Below are 17,626 nucleotides of genomic sequence, written 5' to 3'. Positions count from 1 at the left end.
CATGTAAAACTTCTCCCGCCTCTTGCTATTTTCAGTATGACACCTGAAGATGGGCGTATAAGAGCCTGAAACCGGTTGTGTGTTAAATAAAAGAAACTTACAACTGTAGTGGTACTTTCAACCTCTGGGCAAGTGGTTAGCTTTGCTGTCTCTGGATCAAGGGGTCCCCAGCATGATTCCCAGCCAGGATGGGAATTTTCTGCACCCAGGGACTGAGTGTTTTTGTTGCCCTCATCATTTGTGAAAGTGGCAAGACTGGAGTGTGTAAAGATGGGAAGTTTGTACAGGTGCTGATAACCACACAGTTGAGCGCCCCACAAACAAAATGATCATCATCATTGTCAAACATGCAAAGAACAAGAATTACATTTACTGAGTCAATACTTCTTTTGCAACCGAAATAGAAATGTTTGCAAAAATTAAAAATAGAAGCTACAGTCTCCTAGATGTTTTTTTGTTTCTGTGCTTAATGTGTTCGTCTCTTAATGCTGGAGACATCATCAGAAACTATGTTAGTTTCAAACTTAAGAAAGCTCAGCAAGTCAAACTTTTTATATGGCTCCATCCAACAGGCAGTTTGGATGTCCTCAGATCACTGCCTATATCGCAGAGTCACAGCAATGTGTGTTACACATTACTAGACAAAATATTACACATAGAAATATGCCTTGAATTGTGGTTGAATGCCTAAAACCAAAAATCACGGAGGCTGTAAATACTAACTGTGGAAGCCTGCATAGCTATGATGAGAAGCTATAGGAAAGGTAATGAATTTATTTAAAAAAAAAGAAAAGAAAAGAAAAGAAAACCTAACTATGGAAACAAATTTGGCACACTTTCATTTATGTTAAAATGTTTGTACAGTAATGAAATTGGACAAGCCAATATCTAGCTACTGGATCCAGTACATATTCAGAATGTGTGAAAAGTTAACAGTAGCCATATGGCGGAAATTATAGCACGTGAAAGAGGGCTAACATGAATGTATCCACTTAATGAGACTAAGAAGCCACACAAGTCAAATAGAATGTAACATGTGAAAGTAAACAGTTAAAGGCATATAGCTCTGAAGTACAGTTGTTAACATTCCTATTATGGCAGCCTTGATCTGTTTACAATCAAGGGAGATTTCAGAATCAGAATCTTTATTAGACTTTCAGCATTTTTTATGCATTTGGATTTTTCAAAGTTTACAGTGGAGTCAATTAAAGCCATGAGGAAGGCAAACCCAACAAGTTATTTTCAACTTTTGTAGTTCTGTTGCCCTCACTTATGTGTAATGTTATGGTATGTTGATAATTATTACTTTCGGGCCATCTAATCACAACAGAATAAAACATGATTATTGTGCTATATCTCTTGCACCTTTATTGTTTGTAAGGCACCTTCAGTGACCTGTAATATACATGTTTTGATTATACTATTTAGTTTACATTTAGGACATCATATATAGAGGTTATAAACAGTTTTGGCACTTTTTGCTTTTGTACCATTGAAAAGGTCTACCTACAGATTTCATGGATGCTGATCTATATTTGCTGTCTTTTTTATACCTGTTCTTTGTCTGCTTACGGCCATTTGAAGTTTAAATTTCCCACCAGTAGGGACTGAACAGCATTTTGGTATTATGTTCTGAATGATGTTGCCAATTTGTTGAATGTTTGTTCTACATATTGAATGTGTTTCTGTGGTATCGGTGATTATATGTGTTTCCTTTATTTTTTGCTTTAATATGGATTCATGTAAATACCAGTACACACACACACACACACACACACACACACACATATATATATATATATATATATATATATATATATATATATATATATATATAAAAACAAAGATGATGTGACTTACCAAATGAAAGTGCTGGCAGGTCGACAGACACACAAACAAACACAAACATACACACAAAATTCAAGCTTTCGCAACAAACTGTTGCCTCATCAGGAAAGAGGGAAGGAGAGGGAAAGACGAAAGGATGTGGGTTTTAAGGGAGAGGGTAAGGAGTCATTCCAATCCCGGGAGCGGAAAGACTTAGCTTAGGGGGAAAAAAGGACGGGTATACACTCGCGCACACACACACATATCCATCCACACGTATACAGACACAAGCAGACATATTTAAAGACAAAGAGTGTGGGCAGAGATGTCAGTCGAGGCAGAAGTGCAGAGGCAAAGATGTTGTTGAATGACAGGTGAGGTATGAGTGGCGGCAACTTGAAATTAGCGGAAATTGAGGCCTGGTGGATAACGGGAAGAGAGGATATATTGAAGAGCAAGTTCCCATCTCCGGAGTTCGGATAGGTTGGTGTTAGTGGGAAGTGTCCAGATAACCCGGACGGTGTAACACTGTGCCAAGATGTGCTGGCCGTGCACCAAGGCATGTTTAGCCACAGGGTGATCCTCATTACCAACAAACACTGTCTGCCTGTGTCCATTCATGCGAATGGACAGTTTGTTGCTGGTCATTCCCACATAGAATGCGTCACAGTGTAGGCAGGTCAGTTGGTAGATCACGTGGGTGCTTTCACATGTGGCTCTGCCTTTGATTGTGTACACTTTCCGGGTTACAGGACTGGAGTAGGTGGTGGTGGGAGGGTGCATGGGACAGGTTTTACACCGGGGGCGGTTACAAGGGTAGGAGCCAGAGGGTAGGGAAGGTGGTTTGGGGATTTCATAGGGATGAACTAAGAGGTTACGAAGGTTAGGTGGACGGCGGAAAGACACTCTTGGTGGAGTGGGGAGGATTTCATGAAGGATGGATCTCATTTCTGGCAGGATTTGAGGAAGTCGTATCCCTGCTGGAGAGCCACATTCAGAATCTGATCCAGTCCCGGAAAGTATCCTGTCACAAGTGGGGCACTTTTGTGGTTCTTTTGTGGAAGGTTCTCTCCCACATCCACACCGGCTATTCAGAGCATCCTCCTACAGGCCAACCGCAAATTAGAGCAGCATGCCACCCTTCACCTCAAAAAACTATCCAATCTCCTGGTTTCCCACCTCCGGAAAGGCAACTCACTCACGCTTCACAACCTTTCCAGCAAACCTCAACCATCTCTCATTGCACACAAACCCAGTCTCTCCCACCTACTCAGTCTCCCACTTCCAGCTCCACTCCCTCCAAAACCTCAAAATTCCAAGCAACACAATGTGGCACCACAACACCCTAATTCAGTAGTTAACCTTTCCTCCAAACCTCTCTCCCAATTCGAAACCTCTGTCCTATCCAAAGGCCTCACCTTCAGCCCCACTCCCAGATTCAACCAAACAGCCCTCGTCAAAGATTTACTGTCCTACACCCGTACTCTCTGCTGGAAGTATCACTTTGCCATGAAGAAAAATGGTCCTAATCCTACCCCTAACGATCCAACTCCCCAAGACACTATCCAAATTGAACCCTGCCTGGAACAGTTCCATCCTCCGTCACAGCGGGACCCACCTCCTCTTCCTCAAAATCACCCTCTCCAAACCTTCCAGGAATTTCTGACTTCCAGCCTTGCCTCTCAATCCTTCTTAAAAAACCTTAATCCTACTCCCAACATCACCACTGCTGAAGCCCAGGCTATCCGTGATCTGAAGGCTGACCGGTCCATCATCATTCTTCCAGTGGATAAGGGTTCCACGACCGTGGTACTTGATCGTCGGGAGTATGTGGCTGAGGGACTGCGTCAGCTTTCAGACAACACCACATACAAAGTTTGCCAAGGTAACCCCATTCCTGATATCCAGGCGGAGCTTCAAGGAATCCTCAGAACCTTAGGTCCCCTACAAAACCTTTCACCTGACTCCATCAACCTCCTGACCCCACCGACACCCCGCACCCCTACCTTCTACCTAAAATTCACAAACCCAATCATCCTGGCCGCCCCATTGTAGCTGGTTACCAAGCCCCCACAGAACGTATCTCTGCCTACGTAGATCAACACCTTCAACCCATTACGTGCAGTCTCCCATCCTTCGTCAAAGACACCAACCACTTTCTCGAACGCCTGGAATCCTTACCCAATCCGTTACCCCCAGAAACCATCCTTGTAACCATTGATGCCACTTCCTTATACACAAATATCCCGCACGTCCAGGGCCTCACTGCGATGGAGCACTTCCTTTCACGCCGATCACCTGCCACCCTACCTAAAACCTCTTTCCTCATTACCTTAGCCAGCTTCATCCTGACCCACAACTTCTTCACTTTTGAAGGCCAGACATACCAAGAATTAAAGGGAACAGCCATGGGTACCAGGATCGCCCCCTCGTACGCCAACCTATTCATGGGTCGCTTAGAGAATGCCTTCTTGGTTACCCAAGCCTGCCAACCCAAAGTTTGGTACAGATTTATTGATGACATCTACATGATCTGGACTCACAGTGAAGAACAACTCCAGATTTTCCTCTCCAACCTCAACTCCTTCGGTTCCATCAGATTCACCTGGTCCTACTCCAAATCCCATGCCACTTTCCTTGATGTTGACCTCCACCTGTCCAATGGCCAGCTTCACACGTCCGTCCACATCAAACCCACCAACAAGCAGCAGTACCTCCATTACGACAGCTGCCACCCATTCCACATCAAACGGTCCCTTCCCTACAGCCTAGGTCTTCGTGGCAAACGAATCTGCTCCAGTCCGGAATCCCTGAAGCATTACACCAACAACCTGACAACAGCTTTCGCATCCCGCAACTACCCTCCCGACCTGGTACAGAAGCAAATTACCAGAGCCACTTCCTCATCCTCTCAAACCCAGAACCTCTCACGAAAGAACCACAAAAGTGCCCCACTTGTGACAGGATACTTTCCGGGACTGGATCAGATTCTGAATGTGGCTCTCCAGCAGGGATACGACTTCCTCAAATCCTGCCCAGAAATGAGATCCATCCTTCATGAAATCCTCCCCACTCCACCAAGAGTGTCTTTCCGCCGTCCACCTAACCTTCGTAACCTCTTAGTTCATCCCTATGAAATCCCCAAACCACCTTCCCTACCCTCTGGCACCTACCCTTGTAGCCGCCCCCGGTGTAAAACCTGTCCCATGCACCCTCCCACCACCACCTACTCCAGTCCTGTAACCCGGAAGGTGTACACAATCAAAGGCAGAGCCACGTGTGAAAGCACCCACGTGATCTACCAACTGACCTGCCTACACTGTGACACATTCTATGTGGGAATGACCAGCAACAAACTGTCCATTCGCATGAATGGACACAGGCAGACAGTGTTTGTTGGTAATGAGGATCACCCTGTGGCGAAACATGCCTTGGTGCACGGCCAGCACATCTTGGCACAGTGTTACACCGTCCGGGTTATCTGGACACTTCCCACTAACACCAACCTATCCGAACTCCGGAGATGGGAACTTGCTCTTCAATATATCCTCTCTTCCCGTTATCCACCAGGCCTCAATTTCCGCTAATTTCAAGTTGCCGCCACTCATACCTCACCTGTCATTCAACAACATCTTTGCCTCTGCACTTCTGCCTCGACTGACATCTCTGCCCAAACTCTTTGTCTTTAAATGTGTGTGCGAGTGTATACCCGTCCTTTTTTCCCCCTAAGGTAAGTCTTTCCGCTCCCGGGATTGGAATGACTCCTTACCCTCTCCCTTAAAACCCACATCCTTTCGTCTTTCCCTCTCCTTCCTTCTTTCCTGATGAGGCAACAGTTTGTTGCGAAAGCTTGAATTTTGTGTGTATGTTTGTGTTTGTTTGTGTGTCTGTCGACCTGCCAGCACTTTCATTTGGTAAGTCACATCATCTTTGTTTTTAGATATATATCAGCATCCATGAAATCTGTTAGTAGAGCTTTAAATTACTACATCATCATAGAAAAGCAAAAAGTGATAGACTATTTATAAACTCTGTATACAACAACCTAAATGTAAACTAAATAATATGAACAAAAATATCTACATCTTCCAGGCCATTGAAGGTCTTGCAAACAGTAAAGGCGAAGTACGTATGAAACAAAAAATGTGTTTTATTCTGTTGCGATTAGATGGTCCCGAAGTTATAATTATCAAAATATTAAACAAACAGTTAGACAATGCAAACTCCAGTTGGAATGTCAACAGTATAAGGAAAAGATAGACTGGTACGCAGTGTAAAGATGACATGTTGAGTTGTAGTCAGACGCAACAAAAAGACACCTACGCATTAGCTTTTGGCCAAAGCTTTCTTCAGAAAAAGGAAAAAAAACATACACACACATTCATTCACACAAGCAAGCGCATCTCACAAACACAACTCCCACCTCCGGCAGCTTGGACTGGAATGCAGCTGTCAAGTAGAACAGAAGCAGTAATCTGGATGGGGCAATGAAGAAGGCTGAGGGATAGCAGAGTACAGGTGGCAGAGAGAAGAAACAGCCACAATGAATGTTTGGTGGCTGGGGGGGGGGGGGGGGGGGTGCCTTCCTTAGAACACCAACATTTTATCTGAAGAACGCACAGTTTTACACAACCTCAAAACAAGTCCTGACCTAATCATCCTACCTGCCAACAAAGGTTCCACCACTGTTGTAATGAATCGTGGTGCCTACCTGGTGGAAGGCTTCTGCCAATTACCTGACTCCTCCACCTATAAACTCAGCCAGTGTGATCTCATCCCAGAAGTCCAACATAACCCCTAACCCTGCTTAAATCCTTAGACCCTTCCGAGAGCCTCTCCCCTGAATCCATTTCCCTTCTCACCCCTATAACACCCCACTCACACACCTTCTGTATGCTGCCCAAAATCCACAAACCCAACAATTTTGGATGCTCTGTTGTTGTTGATTATTGTGCCCCCACTGGAAGAATTTTCCCTTCATTGACCAACACCTCCAACCAATTGCCCATAATCTGGCCTCTTACATCAATGACCAACCCTTTCCTTCACCGACACCCCACCATCGCCACCCCTTTACCTCCTGGATCCCTGTTGTCACTGTTGACTCCACTTTCCTATACTGCAACATCCGTCATGCCCATGGTCTTACAACTATTGAGCACTACCTTTCCCAACATCCTTCTGACCCCAGACCCACTACCTCATTCTTCTTATACCTTATCCAGGGCGCATACACCCTGAGAAATCCGAGAAAAACCTGTGAATTTTTTCATCTAGGCAAAAATGGTGAAAAACTGGGAAATTTTGGAGGATTGTGAGAATGTATCATTGTTTTACTTCTCAGTTTAAATGTTTGTAATTTTGACTGGTAACAACAGATACAATAACGAAGAATTTTACCGTATCCCATTACTGCACAATAATACTGCAGCAATAAAATGTAAACGAGAGAAAAGAAAACAAAATAAAACTTAAGTTTCAAAGGAAGTGCACCATTTACAACACCACCACAGTGCACACACACAAGCATCTGCCAACAGCAAAATGTATCAAAGGCTTTAGGACGAAGACTATGCAATACTTCAGAACAACGTAATGCTTTTGATGAGCATGAAGTTACAACTGTTTGCATTAGTTCATTTGAGTGGTTGCCAGTGGGTTCATGCGCATGCACAATTGAGTCATGTATGAGCAGTACCATCTTCTGCTTCTGGTTACCTCAAAAAAAAAAAAAATTTGGCATGCCAAAGCTGCGTGATTCGTGAATCTACAGAGCAATCCGAGTTGGAGTGAGGAGGGTATTTTCCACATTACCTGTGTTTACATTTAGTGGATTTGCTGTTTATTCTTCATTTACAGCTCTCAAGTCAAATGAAAACAGAACTAATTTCAGTGGCTGGGAGCTATGAAGTGAATTAAAATACATTCACATAGTTATGAAAGGCTAAAGTATGTTATTGGTTTCCGTTTTCTGCCTTTATCATATTTCCATGTTTTCGGCAGTCAAGCATTAATCGCCTTGCAAAACAATGAAGTTATTTTTGTTGATTTGCTTAAGAAAATTGGAATTTATTAATCTTTTCCACAGAGGCAGTTAATTAATTTGAAAAGAAGTGTTTCACATCACACTTTTGGCTACTTTCAACCTTTTGCTGAATTTCAAGTGCATGTTTTCATCTTCTGGCGCGTATGCCATTGTGTCATAATAAAGAACCAAACATGAGATAATACAGTATTGGCACACCAAGAAAATTTGCATCCCGTTAACCACACTGGAAAGCTTAATATCAGGTTGAGGCATACATCACTGTGAATCTGTCTGGATATACGAATGTGCAGTTTATGCAGAATTATACATTTTAGTATCGTTTACAAAATTCCAATGCTCTTGGAGTATGCTCTGATGTCCTGTTTCTTTTATGATGTAATGTAAGGCCTCTTAATGCTATATGTGTATGAACGTGCGGGATTTCTGCACCACTGTAGCTGCGCATGCGCAGTAACACCTGTTTTCTGATACTCTCTAGCGGCTGCTTAGACAAAGCTATTTCTAACGAGTTTCAGGAAAATACTGTGAGTGGTGGTTTGAAAAGTGTTACATTTAAAGTAAATTTCCTGTTACGCAAGATGAATTACACTGAAGAGCAAAGAAACTGGTACACCTGGCTAATATCATGTAGGGCCACCGCGAGCATGCAAAATTCCACAACACGACATGGCATGGACTCAACTAATCTCTGAAGTAGTGCTGGAGGGAATTGACACCATGAATCATACAGGGTTGTCCATAAATTTGTAAGAGTATGAGGGGGTGGAGATCTCTTCTGAACAGCACATTGCAAGGATTCCAGATATGGTCAATAATGTTCATGTCTGGGGAGTTTGGTGGCCAGCTGGAACTGGCCAAGTCCGTTGGAACGCACAATGGACATGAATGGAAGTAGGTGATCAGACAGGATCCTTACATATATGCCACCTGTCCGTCATATCTAGATGTATCAGGGGTTCTGAAGTGCCGGGAAGTTTTGAACCAGTGTATAAAACCTTAAACATTCAAAGGATTGACAAGAGAGAGTATATGTCCCTTAACATAGAAAAAGTGTATGTTCACCTGTGTAGGGTGTATAATAATTGTGTTATTTATGGTTATTCAAAGAAGAGATCTGGCAGAAAAATACGCTAAGACGTATGTTAAGTAAACATTCTAGACTTTGACAAATTAAGCCACAATATTTGGAAGTGGCAGCAGTCGAACAAGGAGGCCAATGACCAGCGGAGTTTGCGCAGCAGCATTCAGCACTTCGACAGATCAACGACTGAGCAGATGGGCAGTGTTTCCAAGGAGAGTAATGACCAGCGCAGTTCGCATATCATTGGTCAGTGCTTCAGGAACTGTCATCATACTGAACTCATGTGCGTGACGTATCTGGCGATGCAGAGGACGATGACAGGGCAATGCCCGACCACTCCAGTATAGAGGTAAGAGAAGAAAAGCCAGCACGTGTGTCAGCATTGGTCATGATTCTGTCCAATGTGAGAAGCGTAGGTTGAAGACTGAAGAGTCAGTCACCACCCTGGAAACATTGCGACATTACCTCCAACAAATGGGCATGAGGGGACCCTTTGAGGGAAGAAAGAAGAAATGAAGAAACGTCACCTGGACAGACAGACAGTGGACGTCATACTTCACTGAAACAATTTGGCTGCTATGCTGCTCGACAGAAGATGATGTCTCTACCGTGCCAATTGGTCAGTGCAGAAGATGACATCCCAGGTGTTATCAGAAAGAAGTTTGTGTGTTACTTACCCAGATGGCTGGTGAGGATGAAGGGAGTACGACCTCACCAATTGGGTCATCTGTGTGAACCTAGGGGTTGATTAACTTCACCAGAAGACGTCGAACCTGAGGGTTGCTGGTTCAATTCAGAGACGGAGCACTCAACACCACACTGTAGCAGCTTGTTAATAACGCAACGAGCAAATTCACAAGGAGAAGACCATGCTGCCACTACAGTGGGTCACAGGTATAGTACTGAATGGAAGAATATGCCACCTGGCCCTCTGCTGCAACGTGAGCCTTTGCTGCTTCAGCAGTCACTGGAATCTGCACGCTACGACACTGTGCTGCACTGCTGTTACAAGGAATTGAGCAAATTAAAACACAGTATATTACTCTGTTTAAAGGGTCCTATGTGTCAATAAATGATTGATAGTGAACCCTTTCCACCATTCTACCGTCCAATAAGTGTTGTTTTCCATCATGCCATCCCTGATAAAATAATTATCTTCGCTCCCTTCTATCATTGATGCTCAGTATCTAGTGTCACAAAACCCCGACTCACAATACTTTGGAAAAGTGTATATTTAACTGGGAAATCTGGGAACCTTTTTTTATTGTCCGCGTATACACACTGCTTATTAACTTTAACCTTGCTCAAAACTACTTCTCCTTTGAAGGGAAGGTATATAAACAGTTCCATGGGACAGTATGAGCATCCACGTGGTATCCTCCTATGCCATCCTGTTCATGGGCTATCTACAGGAGACCTCCATAACATCCCAAAATGTCAAATCCCTAGTCTGATTCAGGTTCATTGATGATCTCTTCAAGACATCCTATCCTCATTTCTTCACAACCTCAACACTTTCTCCCCCATTTGATTCCAAAGTTGTGTTGGGAAGTCATTCCACATCCACCTTATTCACCTGATATTGTGTCCTCAGATTTTTACCTTTTCCACTCCCTGCCCAACAACATTCAAGGAACTTCCTTTCAGGACGAAAATGCATTCCAAACATCGCTCGGTGAGTTGTTCACCTCAAAATCGTGCGATTTCTACTGCCACGGAATCAAAAAGTTATCCCAGGATTGGCAGACTGTTTTAAATAGTGAAGGAGAATATGTTATTGATGATGGCTAAAATCTGTGATGGATACCTGTTCTGTTTATTAAACTTGTGGAAAAACATTACAAACTTGTGCACCAACCCAATAAATAAGTGCACATGTGACAAGTCATTTTAGGATGACAGTGCATGGCTTCAGTATCATGAAGTTGTTAGTACTGGGCTTTTGGTATGATTAATTTGTGGTTGTTGTTTGCTTGTTCATTTGACAGTTATAGTTCAGTTAGATGTAGATGATATTTTTCTATTATTTTAAGATCTGCAATGGAAACTTGAAACCAGTCACAGAGTGTGACTAGCTTGTCATTGGTGCTGTTAAAAAACATAAATAAATCTACACAAAGGCGTTGAGAGCTAGACATTAACTGTTGACCAAAATTGAGAAAATGATTGTACAAAATGGAACTGTGCAGGGAATGAATTCTATCGAACCAGTAAACAATCCCATTGCCTACAACTATTCCCTCATTTGTTTCACATTGCTAAACAAAGGGTCTGTAGCACATTTTTGTTGAAATACAGTGTGAATGTTAATAAGACTGACAAATGGCAGGGAAGGATGCCTGACTGAAAATTCCTCCGTTTCCAATCAGGAATCCTTCCATGCATTTTGTCAGTTTTATTAATGTTCATCCTGTATATTTACATGCATCTCAGCTGCTGTTGGGAAGAAGTTCCTCTGTTGTTAATTTTGTGCTTCAATTAATTTAAAGTAAATATTCAGTATATGTAAATTTACTTTCATTATTCCTTTTTCTGATTTTCAGGAAGACATTACATTAAATGGCTTTATGCGTCATAAACAAGCTGCAAAGGAACCAGCGCCTTTGACAACAGCCGAAGAAGAATTAGCAGAACTCAAACGCACTGAAGTTGGTGTTAGTGTTGATGCCAGACACCAGACTTTGTCAGGAGTCGCCTTTCCTATCACAAAAGAAGCTCGCCAAGCCATTTGTGGAATGCTTGATGACACATACAACTATGTACAGTTAAGGATAGGTATTTTTCTGAAAATATGTTGCCCTTAGATGTAGGTAGAGTAAGTTATGTCCTTATTTTAATCATCCATATTTGATGTTATTGATTTAACATATTAAATGAAGTATAAATTTGTGTTCTTTTTTAAATTGTTTGGCCACTTCCCTTCCCATTCAAGAGTAGTACAGTGATTAATGAAAAACTTGGCGCTAATAAGATAGAGAGTAATTTGTCTGACATAAAAGATATCATTAACTGTTTTATGAAAATCAGGAATTTTGTAACTATATTATTTTAACTTATTGGGAGGGAAGGCACGGTCTTCCTTGTTAATGTATTTTAGCAGAGAAAGAAATGTACTGTCTTATCAGGGCTCTGATCAGTAAATGACAGTGAACGAACATTATTTGGAATCCTTGCAATTTCAATTGGGGAGGGGGTTTAAAGCAGAACACTGATTGCTGACAGGGAGCTTAACCTGAGGAAAGTTAGCACTTACATTCTGGTTATTAACTACTGGAGACATTGTAATTTTTTCGCATTTCAATAACTGCTATATCTCAGATAGATCCTGATTTCTGAGTGACACATGCAAAGTACTTCAAGGGTTTGATTGAAGTGCATAAAAGAAAGACTATGTCAAAATATGATTAATGAAGTGTGCTATGTACATAAACCTGTAACAGGTCACTTGATAATAAGTGCTATATAATTTGTTAGAGCAGAGGTAGCTTTGTTGTAGGAAAGGGATTTTATTTACTCAGTTATTCCGTTAGAAACGTCTAAAATAATAGTGATACATGAACAGTGTGTTTGTGCTTAACATAAACCTAAGCAGCAAGCATGACTAGGTCTTTTGTACATTTTAATTTCAGGTTGCGCAATAGCTTCATCTTTGTATTTGTTTACTTTTAAGGAAATTTATAGTTCTTATGCACTCATTTCCACCTCTGGAAGTATTGAATGATTTTATTGTCTCTCTCTCACATTCCCAGTTGAACCTTTGAGTGCTTCAGCTATTTCCTACCAGTTATATTTCATTTTGTGCAGCATTTTGTGCTGTGGATCTCTTGGGTCCCATAGACACATATACTTCCATTCTTCTATGAACAGCATTATCTTTTGATCCATCCACTGCACACACAACTCAAGTCAGCAACAAAATGAGTTTGAATACAAAACAGCCGACTGCTGCTCTGTGCACTGTTAGTACCGAAATGCAGGGGACAGATAGTTCCCTTGATGATATATTGAAACACCTACGGCCACGGGCAGAGGTGGAAACCAGTGAAAATGAACCTGACATGACCAAATGTTCTTTCAGTAGAACGAAAAACCAGTCCAAGTTGCAGATTTTTACTTTTTATTCACTTGATAAATAGTTTTGGTCCAAGACCCATTTTCAAATCACTGCTATCTATACACACTGTAAATGTTCAGAGCACATTTTTGAATCTTCAGAAATGCCATTTATGACTATGTTATGATGATTTGAAAATGGGTCTCAACCCAAAACTATTTATCAAATGAATAAAAAGTAAAAATTTGCAACTTGGACTGGTTTTTGATTCTAGTGACTTCAAAAGTTACTGACCCAAGCTATTCCTGCATGTTGGAAGTTCCCAAATGCTCTCTGCTTGATTTGCCTGCCACCTTGCTAGAGAGAATTCTTATTTGCTGATACTCATTTGCCCTGGTGTAAACCGGGCTGAATAGAAATAGTATGCTTGTCATGGTGCAAAAACAAAAGTTACGACTGTTACTGCTGACTACTATTACTGTAAGTGGTGGTGGTGGTGGTGGAACCATCCTAAAACTTTGTTTTGCTTTGTAAGGCGATTTTGGTTAACCAGTGTGGTAGATAAAGATCTCTCTTTCCTGATTTCAGTTTTTTCCTTTTATTTTTTATAAAGTTTCACATAATGTTGTCATAAACTATATAGTCATAGTTTAGGAGTATCAATATGCTTCGCATTGGAAATTCTTGAATATTGTATGATTTTCTTGTGTACTTTTGCAGATCTCGATGAAGAAAAGATACATCTTGCCAGTGCTGGAAACGTTCCTGTAGCTAAATTAAGCCAGAAAGTTCCTACTGATAGTGCCCGCTATCACTTATATAATTTCAAGCACACTCATGAAGGTGATTACATGGAAACCATAGGTGAGAATAACATTTATGTCTTACATGCTGTGATTCTGTGCGTATCAAACCGCAGTAAGGTGACAATTGCCTGTTCATTGATGTCTATAACTTACCAGTACAGAATAGCGACATTGGCTTCCACTTGTTTAAAGGCAACATGCAAATGTGGCAGGTCACTTTACAAGAGGGAACTTAGAGCAATGTTATAAACTGCTGCCGTCAGGTATGATGGAAATGCAAGTTTCTCTATCCACAGGTGATTTTAAGTGACCAATGACTGAACTATGGCAGACAACACTTTTTGTAGCCCTGAATTTACACTAATGTCCTAACTTAACCAGCTATTAATCACACTTGCATTGATCATGGTGATTAAAGCTGACCTCTATGAGCAAACTAAAGACAGAAAAAATTCAGTTTCATCTCTGAAAGTGAACTGTAATCTCTCACTTTCATTGTTTACCTAAACCTATCCTCATGCTGGCTACACAAGCTGACACATTGCCAACCAATGAGCAGTCCTGATTGGCACTTTGGTGACATGTGATAGGTGACACAGCTTGGTTTCAACCAAAAAAGAGAATGATAGAAAGAAAAAAATCAGCACACATAAAGTCAATACAATGATAAAAAAATATATGGCAAAGGATTAAAATTTAAAAAAGTTACATTTCAACTGATTAATTGAATAAAAACAATAATCAGTCATTTTGCTAAAGATTTAAGAATACAAAACCTCTTATCCCATATCAAGACTCAAACCCATCACATTCTGTACATCAGGATCGAAACTTTACCACCAGACCATACAACCACTTGTATTTACAGCACTGTATTTGTTCCTGTGCAGAACTAGATGCAACTATGATTTGGTGCCTTCAAAATGTTCAGCCTCATGCAGTGCCATTTGAAGCTTATCTGCTGGAGCCTGATATCTGTGATGATGATGATTGAATATATGATGCTGAATCACATTTTGGGTGAAAGAATCCAGCAGTGTTTGCATAGTGACGTGTATGAAACATATTTCAGTACCATCATTGTGATTGTGTGTTGTTTGTGGTGCAGTTATCATTTTGATGAAATATGAAATAATTGGGCCAGACCCAGAATTCAGGATTGAAACAAATCAAGAAAACAAACCAGACAAGGAATTGGAAGTGAGTGGACCATTTGCTGTGGCAGTTTGGAACAGAAAACCGTTCAGGCGTGATGTTGAGTGCTGTGATTGGAGAAAAGTAGCTTCAGTGTACGAAGTATCAACTAACGAGTAATTTTTATCAGAGTATAGTAATAGTTTTAATACTTTCATTCACTCTGGATTTTTTTAAATTTCATGTAAATCATTCACGTCTGTGCACCACCACGTTCATATTCTGATTAGGGGGTGATTGCACCTATGAAGAATTTCAAACACTGATAAATGGTGGGAGCTTTCACAGCAAGAGGATAAAACAGAGCTTAATACAAAAGCAGGACAAGCTCTAAAGAATGATTCTTTGGTGGGAAAACATTGGGCATGATGACTGGTATGGCATTGGCCATGATGATTGGGTATGACTGAAGTCATACATAGTAGAAAATGCCAAGAAAGACATCATGTTGTTCTTAAAACATTCTGCAACAAAGGGAAAGTAATAAATGGACTTTGCAAGGTCTGAATGGATTTAAAAATTAAATTTGTGCTTATTTTATCAAACTACAGCATTGAGAAATTTACCTAGGATTGTCTATCCCAAACTGCTTTTGAATTACAAGTGACTCTAGACTCATAAGATACAGAGCAAAAATAGACACAAAGGTAGGGGAAAAACTGACTTCTCAACCAAGAAGTAAAAACCATAACTTATGAAAATTTATTTCACGAGTGGGAGATACAACAGATTAAATAAGCAACCATTCCAGTATCTTAGAAAACGAAAATTTTGCAGACACTGATTAAAGGGACAGTTAATAAAATTAGTACCTGCCATAGGAAACCAAAGACCAGGCCAGGATGGCAACATCGGTGTGTTTATGCCTGAGAAACAGGGAGGGGAGTTAGTTAATAGCAGGCACTCCAGTATTCTTACAGGTGGAATGCTCTCACAAGCTACATTTCTAAGTGTCACTGAATGAAATGCCCATTTATAACATGAATAGAAATGTAACATATAGTACATCTCACCTCTGTTGGCAGCATTCATAACACCACTACCCTAGTGGTGTTGCTATCTTGTTTTGAAGCTATGCCAGTCCATCATCTGCTGTTTCTGTTATGGATGATAATCTAACTCTTTGTTCATATCCAAGCAGACTGATTTTATTATATTTTCAGTTTCCTCGTCTGTCAAATATTGTTTTCTCCAATCATCATCATGAACTTTTTTGAAATGACATGTTATTTTCTATAGTCTTCCAATGTCACAGCTAAAAAACAGGCCACTCTCATATTGATTAGCATTTTTTCTGGTGCCACCAGCTCGCTGGGTTTGATTCCCTGTTGTGCACATCAGATTTTTTGTGGTGGAAAATTCTGAAAGGAGGTCCACTTACCTTTGTGACGCCTAATGAGAAACTTCTTGAATATAAAAGCAGCCAAATTGGCACACAAGTTGTCAGAGTGGCATCACGTCAAAGGGCTTGAACCAGGCTGGATGGCAAATGAGGTATACTTGTTAGCAGAAAAAGCATATATCACACCACCACCACTACCCCCTCCCCAAGCCTGTAGGATGCATTATTTGACATATTACGATTAAGGATCTTTGTTAGGTTTCACACTAGTTCTATAGGACTCTGGTCTAGATGATATGATGACAGTAGGACGAGAAACATTTTCTTGGAAAATTTGTCTTTGGAATAAACAAGAGAAGGTTGGCACTCTCATAACAATATCATGAAAAGGAAAATTGTGACTCACCATATAGCAGAGATGCTGAGCTGCAATAGGCACAACAAAACGACTGTTCCAAATAAAGCTTTTGGCTTGCTTTGTCAAAAATACACACACACACACACACACACACACACACACACACACACACTCACACTCTCACTCACTCACGCAAACACAATGCACACACGCATGACTGCAGTCTAAAGCAATTGTAGTCACAACTGTTGCCTTAGACTGGAATCGTGTATGAGTTGTGTTTGCGTGCGCACGCGTGTGCGTGTCATTATTTTTGATGAAGGCCTTACGGGCCAAAAGCATTATTTGGAACAGTCTTTTTGTTGTGCCTATCTGCGACTCAGCGGCTCTGTTATACAGCGAGTGGCAACTTTCCTTTTCATAATATTGTTACGTTCCATCCTGGATTTTCCATTGTTTGGCTATATATAGTTAATTTTAAAATTTCAACTTTCATTGTCTAGGTTTTTAAAATTCGTTCTGTTCTTATCTCTATGCTTTTCTAAAGTTTTACTGTTTTAGTCATGTAGGAGAAGTGAAGATGAAACATAACTCGTATCACTGTCTTCATGCATGACAAGGATGCTTCGGGTGGTGCTGCTTTTTTTGGCAGTACTCATTCTGATTTTGTCACTGTTCCTGTGTTTATTGACAGTGTGATGTGTATGAATTCATATTTCATCTAATTAAACCAATGGCTGCCTTAATTCTGGTGCTTCATTTTTTGTAAAAATGTAGTATATTCCATCTTTTCAGATGTGCCCTCTTGTTTATTTTTTCACCTTTTAAATCTGAATCCCAGTGATAGAACAGTCTCTTTCAGAATTTCTTTCCTTCCATTAAAGTCCGTATCTGTGCGCAAAAAGCTGAAAAGAT

At 40.9% G+C, this 17,626-nt stretch overlaps 1 protein-coding gene across 1 annotated transcript in view; it reads left to right on the top strand.

Annotated features, from left to right (window-relative positions):
* LOC124600108 (twinfilin) overlaps window positions 1–17,626 on the top strand; it is an 81,142-nt gene that overhangs the window by 43,258 nt on the left and 20,258 nt on the right. Inside the window, exons 5-6 of the mRNA XM_047136133.1 lie at window positions 11,501–11,732; window positions 13,732–13,875. Coding sequence (XP_046992089.1) covers window positions 11,501–11,732; window positions 13,732–13,875 — 376 coding nt within the window. The remainder of the gene's footprint in view (window positions 1–11,500; window positions 11,733–13,731; window positions 13,876–17,626) is intronic.

This window comes from Schistocerca americana, chromosome 1 (genome assembly GCF_021461395.2).
Source record: "Schistocerca americana isolate TAMUIC-IGC-003095 chromosome 1, iqSchAmer2.1, whole genome shotgun sequence".
Classification (NCBI taxonomy): Eukaryota; Metazoa; Arthropoda; class Insecta; order Orthoptera; family Acrididae; genus Schistocerca; species Schistocerca americana.
The sequence above is the reverse complement of the archived record's forward strand: the minus strand, read 5'-3'. Positions and strand labels throughout refer to the sequence as shown.